Consider the following 17007-nt stretch of genomic DNA (forward strand, 5'->3'; position numbering starts at 1 on the left):
AAATGTCTTATCGCATGGTTACAAATTCAAAGAATTAAACCGTCACGTAGTAAGCACTTAACTAAGTTATTTTTTTTCTCCTTCACGACAATATTTCAGAGGGCCATCGGCAAGTCGAAGAAAAGCAAGTTCAAAGAAATGGCACGTCAGCTGGCTGCCGAACGTAAAAACAAGATACTACGGAAGAAGCTCAAGAAAAGCAAGGAGAAAACTAAACTTCGCCGAAAAATTAAGAAAACAACGACGGATGACAGAAGAAGTTCTGAAATGAAGTACAATGTTCGATTTGGAAAGAGGAAATGGATTGAAAGAACACGCAATACTGGCCCAACCATTTTCAATGAAAATCAAGAAGTGCCACCTGATAGTAACGTACAAACTGCGAGTGATAAATCAAGGATCGACTGTGGATCGCTTCCAAACGAAGCTCAGGAAATCCCAGCACGATGCGTGGATGAGTGATTGAATAAAGGAATCTCGCGTTTCTTGTCATCGATGAAATCCTGGATCAGCACTGCAAGAAGAAGATAGGCCGAACCAGGAGGACTCGCAAGCTTCATGCGGAATGTAACGAATCCGGAACAGTCCCGTTCTTTCTTCTTCGATGATCAACTTTCGGTGGCTCCATAAATGTTCCGAATGCAAACCAACAGATGACGGAGATATTCACCGACAGACGTTCGAGCAATGGAAGGACCTGTTAGTTGACTCTATGAGCCTCGCTGGAATCCGACGAACACAAAGTTCACAGTATTCAAGGTGAAAGCCGGTATTAAGCTGTTGGAGATATTTGAAACACCAAATCTAAAAGTAATAACTGATCCACAATCAAAGCCGTTTTCTAACAATGCAGCGGCTTAGGTCACTTGGATCGGGCTCGGATGTGCTGAGAAGAAACTGGCTTTGATGGCCCAACGACCCGACGAAACGAACTTAGCATACATCAGCAGAGTAGGATCTACTGCACGACTTTGTGGATTGACAATGGAAAGGAGTTTGAGGAGATAGTAGCTACCATTGCTGAACATGCTCGCATAAGGAGGTGCGCACAACAGCACTGAAGATGTAAGTAAAATGGATGTTTCACTGATCTCATCGATAAGGTTAGAGAAATATAGTCCATCAGATTGAACGAGGAATATGTCATGCGAAAACAAGGAAGGTCGGACAGCGTTTCAGTAGTGCTATTACCACCCTGTACAAAAGTCAACGAAGATACTCAGAACGATTCCAGGGACGCAACAAGCCATACCAACGATCAGTACAAAAACCCAGAGGTGGGTGGAAAGCACATCGTGGCGGACATTGTGTGAGAGAGATCAAGATTCATTCAGTGATCGATTTTAACCGAGGATAATCGTGGTTTTCCTATACGTAAAATTATAACAAAGTTTCGCGTGCGTTTCGTTGAATCGACGTGATGTAACACATCACGCGTAAACAAATTTGCTTTCGTTTTTAAATAGTTCGTGAGCATCAACCAAAACGAAAAAAAATCAACGATGGAAAAATTTGACAACCGTCACGCGCGGCACGCTACGATCCTTTTCGTTTGACAGAAAGGCAATTTGACATATTCATTTGACCAGATGGATTGACAGTTTGACCACATTGCCCGTTTAGCAAATTACATTTTCGGGCGTATGACCCGTTCGGACAAATTATATTTTAAGCCAAATGGCTCTTTCTGTGAAACGACCATTTCATCCGAACGGCATCTTAGGACAGATGACTTATTCGGTCAAACTACCATTATGGACAAATGACCTATTGGGACAAACGCTTTTGGTTAAAATAAATTTTCAGTCGAACCGTTTTCGATGTAATAACCATTTTGTCCGAATATTCCTTTCGGCCAAATGGAAATTCGTCTTAACGTGTTATTCGGCCAAATGGCTTTCCGCCGAAATATTTTCGGCCAAACCTTTTTAACCCTTCATTATTTTTAATAATTTCTCGTAGAATTGCCAAAAATGTCTTATGGACGATGTAAAGAATTTCACGTAGAAAACCAAAGAAATTACTTTGAAATTGCGAAAAAAAAATCCGTTAAAATACCAAAAAAAAATTCCGTATGTATGTATTTATGTATTTGTTTGTCTGTGCACATAAGATATGAAAACCATTAGACAACTGTTCATATAGTAATTTTTAACCGATTTTCTCGATTCAATAGTGATCAACACTGCTGACAGTGTTGATTACTATTGAATTTGATAACGACCGTCCATTTATTTTAAAAGTAATTGAACAAAATGGTGGATTTTCCACTTAGTTACATCTATAAAGCGATTGTAAATGTCGTAAGGTAAGCAATTCACGTTGGTGTGTATCACATTAAGGCGAAGTGTGACGATTGTATCGAGAAAGGCATCGATCTTACCGAACAAGGGTTCTTACAAATTAAAAAAATGTTCGTTATAGTATAATCAGGGTGTCTATTCTCTGGAAAAACCTGGAAAACCTGGAATACTCAGGGGATTTCGTTCAACATGGAAAACCTTGGAATCCTCAGAGAAATTTGAGTGAAATCAGGGAATTATTTTGGAAATATAGGTATTTAAAATAAATTTCAATTTTGTTGTTGGGTATTTAAACTTAGATAAAACATTTCAATTATATTAACTGTCAATGCACTAGTTTCTAAATGTATTGCCAATATCAACAATTACAATATGAAGCAAAAATTTTATCATATATTATCTGCAACATGGTTCGAAGATTAAAAAATTACGAAAACGTTGAATTTAGTATTTTTTTATGTTGCCACGGCTTGAATAAATGTCGCTAACATTTAGAAATTTATTTAAAAAGTACCTCTATCCACCAAATCGCCTTCATATTCCTCTTTTCGAGACATTTTGGTCAATTTGAATCCGAAGCCAAGGAAGTCTTGAAAAGAGACTCGGGTGCTATCGAGGTCAATGGTGGATTGAAATGGCTGCTCAAGTAGATAAAAAAGATAATTCGAGAAATTGGAAGCAAAGTTCTTCATATCATCAAATCAAAAAAGTAAACGCAGAGTTAGAAGTTCGTCCTAATTTCAATTGAAAACGATAAAGACCATAGACGATAAAGATAGGCATAAGTCTCTTACAATCTATACAAGCTTATCGCGACCATCAGCCCCCGCATGGAGCCTTTCGAACAGGAATTTATCATGGAGTATATTTATCCTCCCGAATCAATATTCTTGTTAACATTTGCTCCTGAACGTGATAAAAAATCTTCAATTTGATTGCTTAACTGTTTTCTTTCAATGGAGCAATCCAGAGATAAATCTGATATTTCGTGACCAGATGTTAGCAGCAAGAGCAAGAGCAAGAACTTGAAGTAGTGGAAATAATCTTTTCGAATTAGAGTCAAAAACAATTAGAATTCTTCAAGTGTTCTGTATTCAAACAAATATTATGAAAATGATACATAACCCACACAACAAATTCTGATTTTTTGCAGAGACCAATTTTTCCATAGATTTTAGACCCTGGAACAACCTCAGGGGAGAACCTCAGGGGAACAACCACCGGATTTCGAGTAGACACCCCGACAATGGTAAGCGTCGCCGTCTACCACTCCAGTGAGCTTGGGTTTGATCCCATTCGGCGCCGTTGGCATTCTCTTAGACAGGTCAGGCTACCCTTGGATAGATAGAAAATGAAGCCGTACTTTTTTTTCGCCAAGATCTCAGCATTTTTTGTTTATATTCCAGGATCTCAATAAAAGTTGATTTGTTTGATAAGATATGGAAAATATTTTGTTGGCAATCAGTAATAAACGATTTTTATGCCGAAGTTGAGTTCTCAAATTTACTGAGCTACAGCGGAACGATGTGTGGGATCCAGGAATGGTAGTTGTCTTCCTGGCGTCGATCGTTTGTAGTTGTATAATATAATATTTGTTGATGTTTGAATAAAATCTAAATTGGCGTATCGCGATTACTCACATTTTTTGTCATGCCATATTCGTTTGGTTCTGTGTAATCCATTCAAAAAACGTTCTTGCACACGAGAGGAGCGGATTTTTCGCATAATCAAAAGATGATCTCGTGCAGATTGTGCGGGCACCTTCCCTTTAATGTTCAACAATGACGCCACACCAACGCGCGCGCTCAGCTCGGTGCTCCCAAACGGGGAAAACAACATTGAACCTGGCGCAAACTGCGGTGAGTCGGTCGTTGATTGAGACATTATAAGAGCAATAAATAAGAAATTAATATCATTCCGCACCTCCACACTCGGCTCAGCGAGAGGGCGGCCAATCGTCGTCGCCGTCGATCGACGATGGAGGATCGCACACAATTAAATTCCCCGCCGCCTGGTTCTTCACCTGTTGACGACTTCATCTCAGCCGGAGCGTTACGACGAAGCTGAGCCGCCGCGCTGAAGTACGTAAATGATTATTTCATTAATCAAGAGGAGAGTGCCGCGGTGCCATTCACGACCGCCAAGAAGTTCCTGTCCGCGCGCCGTTGTTGGTCGCTTCTAGCTCGACATTATATTCATATGCCGGATTGCGCGGCGAGATCTTTATAAATCGCACGTGCTATTCACTTCAGGAAACGAAGACGTGAGCCTCTGATTGTTCGCCAGACGGGATCCGCGTGAGTCACGTGGTTGCACCAGTTCGACGCGGTGTGATAGTTTCCAATGCGTTGCCAGCAGGGAATTTCATAAGTAAATAGTTATAATATAGCAAATAAGACTAGGAGAAGGCTATTTGAGCAGCATTTTTCAACCATATTCAAACACAAAATATTTGAAAAACTAACAAAAGCTTTTTTTTCATTAAATCAACACAAGAGCGACGCCAAAATCTTCGATATTCTAAAGTTAAGCCCGATACGCACGAGAACCCTTGCCTCTTCGTACACGTTGGCAAACACCCTAACTTCACCCACGTACCTCAACTAAAATAAAATGAACCTTCGAACAATCGTTCGACGCGAGTGCCCATAACGGACTCTTCTTCGGGAGGGTCACTTTTCCTCGTACTTTCGCTCGGCTCCATGGGGGTTAAAAGCCATTAAAATTCACTCCTGCATTAGAGATGGTTTTAGTAAGTCTATAACCTGTATGCCAGGAATGACACCATCAAGGCCACGAGCACTTTTCCTCCTGGTCCTCGAAGGCCAATATGAAGCGAGAAAATGAAAACGATCGTGTAGATTGGTTCAGGGTCTAGGGTTTCATGGCTTCACTTCTGTTGCATTTTACGGTTATTGCTTTGGTATCCTATTTAGGGCCAATGTTGTTCGAACGAAATCGGTCGATCGGTTTTTCGAAAACTGCACGCAGTAAATCTTGCCAGTTTATGGATTATTCAAGTGTGATATCAGTTTGATTTGGTTTTTACAAACCTTGTAAATACTTGGACCAGGTTGTATCTACTGCAAGTTGCATCTTTATTGCTCAAATTTGTTCGAAAGCCGTCTTCGACTATTCCATAAAAATCAAGGAAACGCTGCTTCTGGCAAAGTTTATAGCTGGAAATACTATAAAGTTGGTTTTCTGTCCGCCAACATTTTTTCGGTTGGCAATCGACGTTGAAATATGACTCAATGAAAGACGCCTTCGAGGATTTCATCGGATACATAAAATATGACACAATCGTACGCCATTAATCATAAGAACAAGTTTGCACCGCAACCATACGCTGATCGATTCTACCGAACTGCTACTCAGCATCCTTCAATTTTGGCTTAATAGAGTAGTTTGAATTCGCAACCGACTTATCGATAATGATTGACTTGAAACGAATCGAATCCCCCCAAAAACTGTCAGTCCGACACCGCCCATTCTGAGATGCCAACAGAGTGATATCTCTCCTTCATCGCAGCCTCCAACATTCCTCCAAATAGTACAGGAAGATGAAACGTGTCGATACCCACGAACAAAGGTAATCTCTACCCCATATTTTGGTTTTGTGTCTGCTGAAGCGAACGCAGCCGCTGCTGATGATTTATTGCATTTTGGTAGGAGGCTTAACCGGCTCACGCAACAATAAACGAAGACTGATCTAAGAAAAAAAACTCCTAACAACCCAAACGATCACATTTCGTGGGCCTCCGCGAGGTCCGTCCAGCAATCGAGGCGCCTCATTGCTCGCCAGGGCGGTCTGTTGGTCGGTGCGCGGTGATTCTAAAGAAGACATTATCGCGCCCGTTTGCCGTTGGTCTGACTGTTTGTCCGCGGCAGTTAGGCATTAGGAGGAGGCGATCTCCGAGTTGGAGCAGCATTTTATGTTAATTGACTAAGTGCTATATTTATGAAGAATATGGGCAACCCCGAAATCAGGAGGTAGGATCTGTTCTAAGCCAAATGTTTCACCGCATTCAGGGGAAGTATTGTTTGGAGATTTTTTCCGTTTTTGGTGGGCGATTTATGTATTACGTTAGGCAGATGCAAGATAGGTGCAAGGTAGCGGTATTGTTCAACCTTTTTCAAAAGATGACAATGAGGAGAACTACTGAATAAAGATAATAGATTTTGACCCATAAAGCTACTTTTATTCTACGTTCAATTTTTTTTCAAAAGGCGTCTTCAGTTTTTTTAAATAAAATTATTAACGTGCTGTATGCAAAATAATAAAAAGGATCTTGAATTTTAGTTACCATTTTGACTCATATTTCTTACAACTATTTATAAATGAAAATTAAAATGTTCGTTTTAGCCTGCGAAAGATTTGAATATTTGGTCGAGAGGACGTTTGGTCAAAAGACATGTGGTCGAAAGCGAATTATAGAAGAGGATCATGATCAATAGCAGTACTGTGATACTACGATTTGTAGTGTTCCGTAATCTACCAACATGGAACAGTTCAGAAAGTTATAGTTAGACGAAACGATAGACGAACGATAAATAATACCCCTGAGGAAGAGCACAATCCCGTGTCAAACGTTGAGTCGATAAGAAACGGAGAAGAGTCGATGAATAAGAACACGGAGCCAAGGAAGTTTGCTCATTCGAGTGGGACGTCGGTGAGGTTCAGATGCAAGTCGCAGGAATTAATATGCGGTACGTCCGTGTATTTGATCTGCCGCCGGCAGTTAAGGTTACTTTACCCAAGTTTTCGTGATTTTGGTCCCCGTGCATTTTAATGGGACGATTGATTTTCGTGCCCAAATCCCAAAAATATCGATACCGTCGTCGGGGTGACAATGGTCAAATGGGGTGAGAAGTGGTCACTGTTTCAACCACTTAGAATGCTGTAGATTGGATTGAATGCATCTGAGTTCTTGCCCTCAGCCCTCAGCTAAAATATCAGAGACCTTTTGAACGATTTTTCTATGACCTAGACTGCCGGTGAAAAGATGACCCATTTTCACTCCCCAGACCATTGTCACCCAATGGCGGTATTAAAAATACATGGGGAAAATTCGCGAACAAAATTCTCAAGGTGTGAGACTACCTTACAGACGAAAGTTTCCCAGATTCGATGTTTTGGAAAGTTGATCGCCTTGTCCGATTGTTCCCGTTGACGGGTCTGGGGCACCTAGCACTGGAGCCCGTGATGTATACATGGAAGTCGGAAAGAGTATCCCGCCATCAATAGATGTAGCAGATGGGACTCAAACCCTTTGATTGAACTAACCTGAGTTACGTGTCCTGCCTACGCAATGCGGTCGGGTTTGAGCTCAGTTGACGGCGATCGGGAATAGCTTACACAACCTAATTGATCAGACAGTTGGTGATGAAGAATGTGTAGCCGCCAGAATTCTAATACTCACGCTCCTTAATGTGAACGTTACTTACAATGTAAGTGTTGGCTTGCAAATGGGTTGTGCGATTTGACTAGCGTCCAATTTGGGAATTTCGAGCTCATTCAGTAGTTGCTAGGTTGCGAAGCGACGGAGGTCTTCGTACCTTAGTTGGTTAAAGCAACAGTCTAGCGTACTGTAGGGTCATGGGTCTGAGTCCCATCGGAAAGTGGTTACCTCCAGTACATTTTTCAAATCAATATTTTCCGCATAATATACTATTAACGTTTTCACAACATTGTAAATTAATGTCCAAGTCGGGTGGTATATAGGCAATTAACTTTGATTTGATTGAACCATTATATTCTTTCTTTTGTCTGGCTCCGTAGAAGCTTAGACTGTAACTGGAATTTAAAGTACACGATTTTGGGTAAATGAGCTATTTGGCCAACCGGCTTTTCCATCTCCCCGTAACGCTGGGTAGACAGACACCTTTGCGTGGTGTGTTACGGTGTAAGATCTACCATGTCACATTGTCAGCTACAGGTAAATCCTGACTCAACGAATACCTGACCCAAATGAATAATTTCCCAATATTCAACTCCGTGGTACTTATGAGGGTGTCGCTGAGTCGAGGGCCTCTCATTAAGTAAGTGCTACATCAACACTTCCTTCCTCATTCAAGTTACGGTGAAGATGGGCGTGGCCAGGAGTAGTAATCCTCATGCTTTTGTGATTTTTATTCTAGATTGAAATAAAGGACTACACCCACCTTGATTTCTGATAGCAATCTGAATAAGGATTTCAAAAGAAAAACATGAGTATCACTAGTGTCCAATCTACGAAGAACACCGTAACTATGCTATGCTATTCGGCAAACCGGCTTTTCCATCCAAAGCAACTGTTCGGCAGAACGACATTTTCGGCTGTATGTCTCTTTCGACCAAATGACATTTTCGGCCAAAAAACATGGTGCTTCGGCTAAATTGTCTGTTCGGCCAAATCACATATTCGGCCAAACAGCTTTCAACCAAATGGATATTTTTTGGATTTCAGCGAGAAATCCTCCGGAATTTCCATTGGAAGTTCATCTTGTTTTTTACGGAGAGCTTCCATCAGAAAAGTGTATAGAATTTTCAAGGAAGCCATTGGTATTTACACGACAAATTCTCGGCAGTTTCATGTTGATGTTGTTGGGATATCAATCGGAAATTTGATTGAATTGAATTGAATTCATTGAATCTTTGGAGGAAAAATCTGTGGACTTCTTCAAGTTTGAATCGGCGTGGAAAGTTATAGATCAGAGGTGTGACGAATTTTAAACGGCGGTGTGCCGATGCAAAAAAGTCAGCGGCAACGGTGTGCCAAAAACTCTCCCACACCTCTACTCCTAAGAGCATGAGCATGATGACCGTGCATTTCGTAATTGCTACTCCGTGATCGACCAGAACAATCGCAATTGCACAGGGAACCAATGGATGGAAGCATGGGATTTGCTCTCCAACCGCAATGTACACAGTCCGAGAGCTCTAGTATTTTGGATAGTCGATAACGGCGCTGGCCACGTCCTCACGGTCATCGGGGATGGGAAGGAATTGATGATGCAGTCACTCGCCCACTGCAAGCCGAGAACACCTCTGCACTCGCCACGAGTTCCTGCGGAATTTTATTGGAATCTTGGGGTTAAGGTTTTATGGCAGAGGTTCGTCTTGGTTAACGGGTTGCCAATGTGATAGTTATGAAAGGGTGGTGGTGCAGTATTCTAATTGGATGCCGAAACGAACTTTTTTCGCTCATTTCGAATTCTAACAGTTACCTGCTAGAACTAATCAAGTTGTAGGTATAGGAATAGAAGATGGAAACGGTATGAAAGCCCATTTCCAGTTCTAGCGATTGCTTGAACATGAGAAATATATGAAAAGATACAAAGTAGGAGAAATGGAACGGGCCTGGGATTGAACCCACGACCTCCTGCGTATGAGGCAGAAGCGGTAGCCATATGACCACCAAGCCCGTTTCTCCCACACCTCTACTCCTAAGAGATCCCAAAGCTCTGTTTCTAAATAACCTAATATTCACAACATCCTAGATGTTCCAATACTTGAAAACTCGATGTACGTATGTACAATATGTACAAATATAATTTGAAAACTATTGAAGTTATCTATTTTTCTTTGAAGGGATTCTAATCAACCCCGTGAAACAAGCACTAGTTCTTGAAGCCACCGTTTGTTGGTGTGGCGCTAGTGCTGTTCTTGAAATTTAAAGCTCCGTTCATATTGCACTGATTAAATTTCGCGCGGGTATTTAATGATCGCAAAATGATTTTCGATTGCGAAAATTTAAATTTCATTAACTTAAGTTATATTGTTCTGTTTTCGTTATTTATCCAGCATTTTACGTGCGGTAATAGCCGCCACAATATAATTATCATCGAAATCAGCCGAAATTATCACCGAAAAAAGCCAATAAATTAATTTCGATAGCCGCCACTCTCAGGCCGCCACAATTTAACATGTTCTGGTAAGCACGCAATCTATTTGACGATTGTCTTGTGTCGTTTGACATCGCAGCGATCATCATAATCCTCATGAATTTATCATTATTGACGAATAAAGGTTGCATGAAGAAAAAGAAAAAGTCGAAGGATTATATTTGAAAAAAATGCACGGGGAAGCATACGGGAAGTTTATTAAAACTCTTCACAAAAATTTTAGGAGCAATTTAATTAGAAACGGTTGGCAGTATGGAGCTGTACTTTCCTTCTACTGCATAATAAACGCAATTTTTCGATGTCAAAATTAATTTTGTGATATCATACTTGATACACAGTATAAGAAAAGTCCAACCCCGTACTAATTTCCGTTTTCAAATTACTATTAGACATTCCACCAAAAGAGCTTCAAATAATTTTCGAATACTTCTAGAATTTTTTAAGAAGAGTTTTAAAAAATTTCCCGTGTGCCTCCCGGTGATTTTTTTGCAAATATCATACTTCGGCTTTTTCTTCTTCTTGCAACTTTTAATCGCCTAACCACGAGCGTTCCCGTAACACGGTAGATCACTTTGACGTAGTGTGTTGCGGTGTAAGATCTACCAAACAGAGCCCTAACCTAATCCATTTTTCTAGCTAGGGCAATAAGTTGTGGTAATTAAGGATTCATCGTATTTAGGTTCATTTTTATCGTATTCAGGTTCATTTTTTGTAAACATTACCCGCAGGGGATGTTTTCTTTTTACTGAAAATCGGCGCATAACGTCATCGCGGTTTAGTCCATGATGATGGAAACTTGTCGTTTTTGTGTCAAACCACACAAGTCAAACTTCAAACTCTACTCTACCTAAAACTGAGTTCAATTGAGGCGGCCATTAGCGCTCGTAAAATGCTGTACATGACCAAATTAACTGGGATAAGCAAATTTTGAGATAAATTAAATAAATATATTGTAACTCTGTTAACAATCATCCGATTTTGACAATTCAGGGATGTCTGAACCGGAGATTTAATATTTTTTCACAGTATGTTTACACTGCCACTAACCGCAAGTCGAGCACATCATATGGAGGCCCATATACAGATGTGCTCGACTTGCGGTTAGCGGCAGTACAGGGCTGGTTTAGGTCTTCTTCTTCTTCTTCTTCAATAGCTTTACATTCCAACTGGAACTTGGCCTGCTTCAAATTTCGTCAGTTATTAATTGAAAGCTTTTCTATGCCCGCCAATGCATGAGTATGTATCTTATGTGGCAAGTACAATGGATACACTATGCCCAGGGTGTCGAGAAAGTTTCCAACCGGAAAACATCCTAGACCGGACCGAGAATCGAACTTTCAATCTCCGGATTGGCAATCCTACGCCTTTGCTCGCAAGGCTACTGGAGACCCCGGGCCGGCTAAGGTCCTCCGAGAAATAAGTACAGAGAACAGTCGTTCATCTTCAATCGCGTGGTTGTGTAAAAGTTTGTACTCGTCATTTTGAACTATGTCGTTATATCTCCGTTGCGCAGTGCTAGTGTGCTGATAAATATGGTTCAAATTTGCCGTGTTTTACTGTTTAGCGCTAGTGTTAATTCCAAATTGCCCCTAGGTGGTAGCACCACACTGTTTATGTTGTGTATTCCAACACCATCGCTTAATGAGATTGAGCTTTCATGTCGGGCAGCCTGTAATCGCGGCGCTAAGGCGCGATTCAAATCTTTACAAACGATTTCCACGAAATTTTATTCGAGCATCCACGTCTGTTCTCTGTAAAATAAGTTTATAAGAATCCGAATGAAAACACACATTAAGATCCGTCTCATTTACCGAATTAAAATTGAAAGTGCCAGTTCAAAGATTTAATAAATACCCAGTCTTAAAAAAGGCTGGAGCACCCTTTAAAATCATTAAAACATAAATCTATCAAAAGTAATTTTGCTCTCCAAGCAGGGTTATTCGATAATTATCGAACTGCCACTATGAGATATGAGACAGCTCTTCCTTTACATTTGATCTGATCCAACTGGAAGTGGATGTCGCATTGTGGATAAAATTTTGCTTTACTCTGGACCATTTGTGTGATGTTAGAATAATAGTTTTTGGAAGCATAATGGACTTAGCGTAAACATCTGGAGATTAAAAATAATAACTATCATGCACCGGAAAAAGTTTTTTTGGATAAAAAGAAACCTAACTATACTGCCCATGTCGCAAATGTGCCGATTATGAGTTAATCTTAAGAATCCTAAGTAACCTAAGAATTAAATCAGTTTAGTAGTGATTCAAATTGGTGCATTTGATTTTAATATGAATCTAAGACATGCATCTCCCAGCAGCTGCCCTAGATTTGTTTAAGTTCAGATTGAAAAGCTAAAAACTGTTGCACAGCTTTGTTCTATTTTCTGCAGATTGAATCACGAGATACAAATATTTCTTTTATGTTTGACGATTGAACGCGTTATTTTAACTACGGAATTCGGATCAATGCACTTTACCCGATGTTTCTGAGCAGCAAGATAATTTTCATTTATTCAAACAAAATTAAAACATTATTTTGCTTCAGATTCCAACGAGAAAAGTATTCTAAAATTAGAAAAAAAATGAATCACTGCTGATCAATCAGCTAATTGGTTTGCAGTCTTATTTTTTCTGCTTGCAAAAATTTGGTTTTCAAACAGAAAGATGTATTAGGAATTAAAGGTCCACTCTTTATCACAATGCCAAATATTTGTCAAATTATTTCAGACATCTATCAAAATGTTGAGATCAGGCAGACTTGACAAATTTGTTATTGTAATTAATTTGATATTTGTTATTGTGACAAAGACATTTGTTATTGTGACAAAGACAGTGCTGATAACTTTTGCGCTATAGCGAAACATATGTATCTGAAATGAACGAATCAGCTATAGACATAATAGCAATAAAGTTTTAAAACATATTTTAGATGGTGCGCTTTTTCTTTTAACAACAGCTTAAAATCGAGCCTAAAATAAAAAAAACTGTTTATTAGCTAACACCAAGTTTAGCACCAAGTTTCCGGCTTCAATCACATGCAGATGACAGTCGTTTCAGGGAGCTGATTCTAATCCACAACTCGCAGTAAGTTCGAATGCCACCGAAGGAAAGTGTTTTTTTTTTAATTTCATAAAAAAGGATTTGACGGGGAATTATTACTTGCAAAATAGCAAACTAACTTTGATTTTGATTTTTCCATCTATCTTAAAGATTTTACTCAACATTTTCAAAAGTCATTTCAAGTTCGATGATTTTGGAACTTTCAGGGAATAAGTAAACACATATTGGCTGTTTTTGTAAAGTTGGCTCATTCAACCTCCTCTTCTAGGCTAATTGTCCGCACCTTGGTTCGAAGTTATGACCTCCTTCTTCTATTGGGCGGATTCGTTGCCAGCTCGCCACTGGATCGTCTCTTACGATTTTATCACTCGTCTCCTAATACGATCGAATTGTCGGTTCCCAATTGTTTCGCGATCCACCTATGGTACTGGCCTAGATTTTCCACGACCGGAAGCCATCGCAATATTCTCAATAACCACTTGAAAGATCGTGTCCAAATTTTGCACATATAAACATTACACTCTAAACTAGTTTAACTCAAAATTTCATTAACTTTTACCTATGCAAGTTGTACACAAAATAAGTGTTGCTAATTGACAGACTTGTCTAATGTATCCAACTGTAATTTGCTCCACCTGCTCGATTGGACCCCTTTTGTTGAATTTCCTAATTCCTAATTCCTCACAAATGGCTTCCTATTCAAATAACTCTCGATCTAAAACGACTGGAATGAACCAAGGAGCGAGTGGTCTTTTTACTTTCTCATACTTGCCAATGTATTATTACTTTCATCTAACGTTGATTACTAAGTCCATCGATGACTGCATTGGATAAGCAAACAAATATCTAGACGGCAAACGAATGATACATTGATTCTGAATGAATTTCAAACAAAAGTCTATGGACATTATGAACTATCGCAATCTCAACAACGTTGTAACGCTGCTAACTCACTTTACTAAATTTTTGCCTATCAAGAATGATGTTTTTTTCATAAAATAAAGTTTAATATTCAGTTTTCGGTTAATTCAATGTGAAACCAGATGCTTTTTAAACACTGAAATAGTATCTCAAACAAAACCGCAAACCTTTTGAACCAGCAAAAAACTATCGGTCCCCCGAGTTACGCGACTTGATTGCTTCTGGTTATTACTTTGCCAATCCTTCACAAACCACAATAAAAAACAGTTTCGTGTTGAAAAAAAACCGGAGCAAAATCATCAACGCTAACCTTAACCCAGAACCACATCGCCTTCCAGATGTTGTTTTTTTGTTTTCAAAACAGCTTTCTTCTGGATGGGGAACCGTTTCCAAACCCAAATTTGCAACATTTATGTATACCGTACGGGCATGACTGCTGTAGGTTGCCTCTGTCCTCCCAAACCTCTTACCATCATCATCGTCGTCATCACATCTTCGTCAACCAACATGTTGTTCTTAATTCCGTCATGTCAGCTCGCTCTCCGCTCGCGGAGGAAGCTCATCATCATAATAATAATTACGACCTGGGCAGACAAAACACGACCAACCCAACCGCACCACAAGGCGACAACATCAACAACAGCGCGAGAAGCGATCCGAACCGATCCAACCTCGGATATCATTAGGCTTTCTCATATACCTGTTAGATAGATTCCATAAATTCAGTCGGGGCTTCCACAAAACGAATTTTTACGGTTTAAAACGTCGAGCTGTATTGTGCTGAAATCCTAATTAGAATCATTGAACAAATTCATAAAGTACATAATTCTCGTTTATTGTGTTCTTATTTTTTCAATTTTAATTCTAAAATAATTATTTAACTGATTACTATGCCGTTCTTAATCATATACGAAATGCAAAAACTCACGAGGTCTGACCCTTGGTGGTCGCCTGTGAGTGGTGGGTGCGTGTGTAATCCGACCCATCGGTCCTCTCCGACGAGTCCGGACCTGCCAACCTTGCGGTCCTCGTATGCCGCAGTAACAGTACGTACCAGAAATTTTACTGGTAGTGGGTAATTTGATAGCCACCCGCTTTTCCCCCTCTGATGATGGGAGCGTTTAAAATCCCTCGAGAGGGTGCTATATCTCAGTTGCTACACAGTGTGGAGTCCACCGCCGCACAAAACCATATGTTGCGGGCCGAATCGATTTTCCGGTTGAGTAAACTGAATCACGGAATGTGTGTTCTGTTCCCCCGTTCGCAGCGGACAGGAATTCGAAACTCGTGTACGACTCCTCATTCGAAGAGAAGGGAGTGAAATTTGAGACTGTTCTACCTCACCTTGTGGTGGTGGTTGCACTTACGGGCAGGCGACGACCCAACGAACGTATGGTTCATTTTGCGGTTGTTTAGCTTTATCGCTCAATTTAACATCTCATCGGTAGTGGCTAATGGCGGAGTAGTGCTAATGCGTTCCCGGTCTCTGAGCCACGTGTAGCGCAATCAAACGATTTCAACGCCCCACGCAAGCAGCGAACCTTCTTGTTGGAGAATATTCGGATGTAAAGAAATCTTCACATCTTCAAATCAGACTATACTTAATTGTAGCCATACAGTTAAAAAGTTATTCAAAATCATTTAATAACATATTCTTTTTTTTTATTTTGCAGGGCAAGGCGCGAGGGAGGAGGTCTGCCGTCTACATGCGATCCCTGTTCCAGTCCCATCTCTACAACCTCGGCTGTTCGATACAGAAGCACGCGGGAAAGGTGTTATTTGTAGCAATATTAGTTCTAAGTACCTTCTGCGTGGGCCTCAAATCTGCGACGGTGCACTCCAAGGTGCACCAGCTGTGGATACAGGAGGGCGGTACGTTAGAACACGAACTAGCCTACACGCAGAAATCCCTCGGTGAAATGGACTCCTCGACGCATCAGCTGCTGATTCAAACGCCCAAGGACATGGAAGCCTCGATATTGCACGCGAACGCGCTATTAACGCATTTAGAAGTGGTCAAACAGGCGATATCGGTTCGAGTACACATGTACGACATCGAATGGAGCTTAAAGGACATGTGCTACTCACCCAACATCCCCAACTTCGACACCCATTTCATCGAACAGATCTTCGAGAACATCATTCCATGCGCGATCATCACTCCTCTGGATTGCTTCTGGGAAGGTAGCAAACTGCTTGGACCGGAATATCCCGTTGTTATACCGTAAGTTGTCTCACTTCATATCATATTCACGAATCTTAACACAGTTATCGTTCTTTTCAATAGGCATCTGGCCAACAAGGTTCAATGGACCTCGTTAAATCCGCAGAATCTTCTCAAGGACATCAGGGCTCAGAATTATCAGTTCCCTTTCGACACACTGGAGCAGTACATGAAGCGAGCAGGCATCGGTACCGGATACACCGAAAAGCCGTGTCTCAACCCGAAGGACAAACAGTGCCCGGATACAGCTCCGAACAAAAACTCCCAACAGACACCGGATGTGGCCTCCAGCCTAACCGGGGGTTGCTACGGGTTTGCGGCAAAGTACATGCACTGGCCCGAAGAATTGATCGTAGGAGGTGCCACGCGCAATCGATCGCAACACTTGAAAACCGCCAAAGCTTTGCAAACCGTAATTCAACTCATGGGCGAACGGGAAATGTACGACTACTGGAATAATCACTACAAAGTGCACCACATTGGTTGGAATCCGGAAAAGGCTGCCGAAGTACTGAACGCGTGGCAAAAGAAGTTCTCCGCTGAGGTAAGAATATTCAAAACATCCTTTTAGGAAATAGTATTACAACAAAAACTTTTTTACAATTTCCAA

The 17007-nt window shown here is 40.7% G+C and overlaps 1 protein-coding gene across 1 annotated transcript in view; it reads left to right on the top strand.

The window, feature by feature from the left end:
- LOC134223630 (protein patched) overlaps nt 1-17007 on the top strand; it is a 102307-nt gene that overhangs the window by 80656 nt on the left and 4644 nt on the right. The window contains exons 2-3 of the mRNA XM_062702819.1: nt 15847-16397; nt 16461-16941. Coding sequence (XP_062558803.1) covers nt 15847-16397; nt 16461-16941 — 1032 coding nt within the window. The remainder of the gene's footprint in view (nt 1-15846; nt 16398-16460; nt 16942-17007) is intronic.

The sequence above is a fragment of the Armigeres subalbatus genome, chromosome 3 (genome assembly GCF_024139115.2).
Source record: "Armigeres subalbatus isolate Guangzhou_Male chromosome 3, GZ_Asu_2, whole genome shotgun sequence".
NCBI classification, from domain to species: Eukaryota; Metazoa; Arthropoda; class Insecta; order Diptera; family Culicidae; genus Armigeres; species Armigeres subalbatus.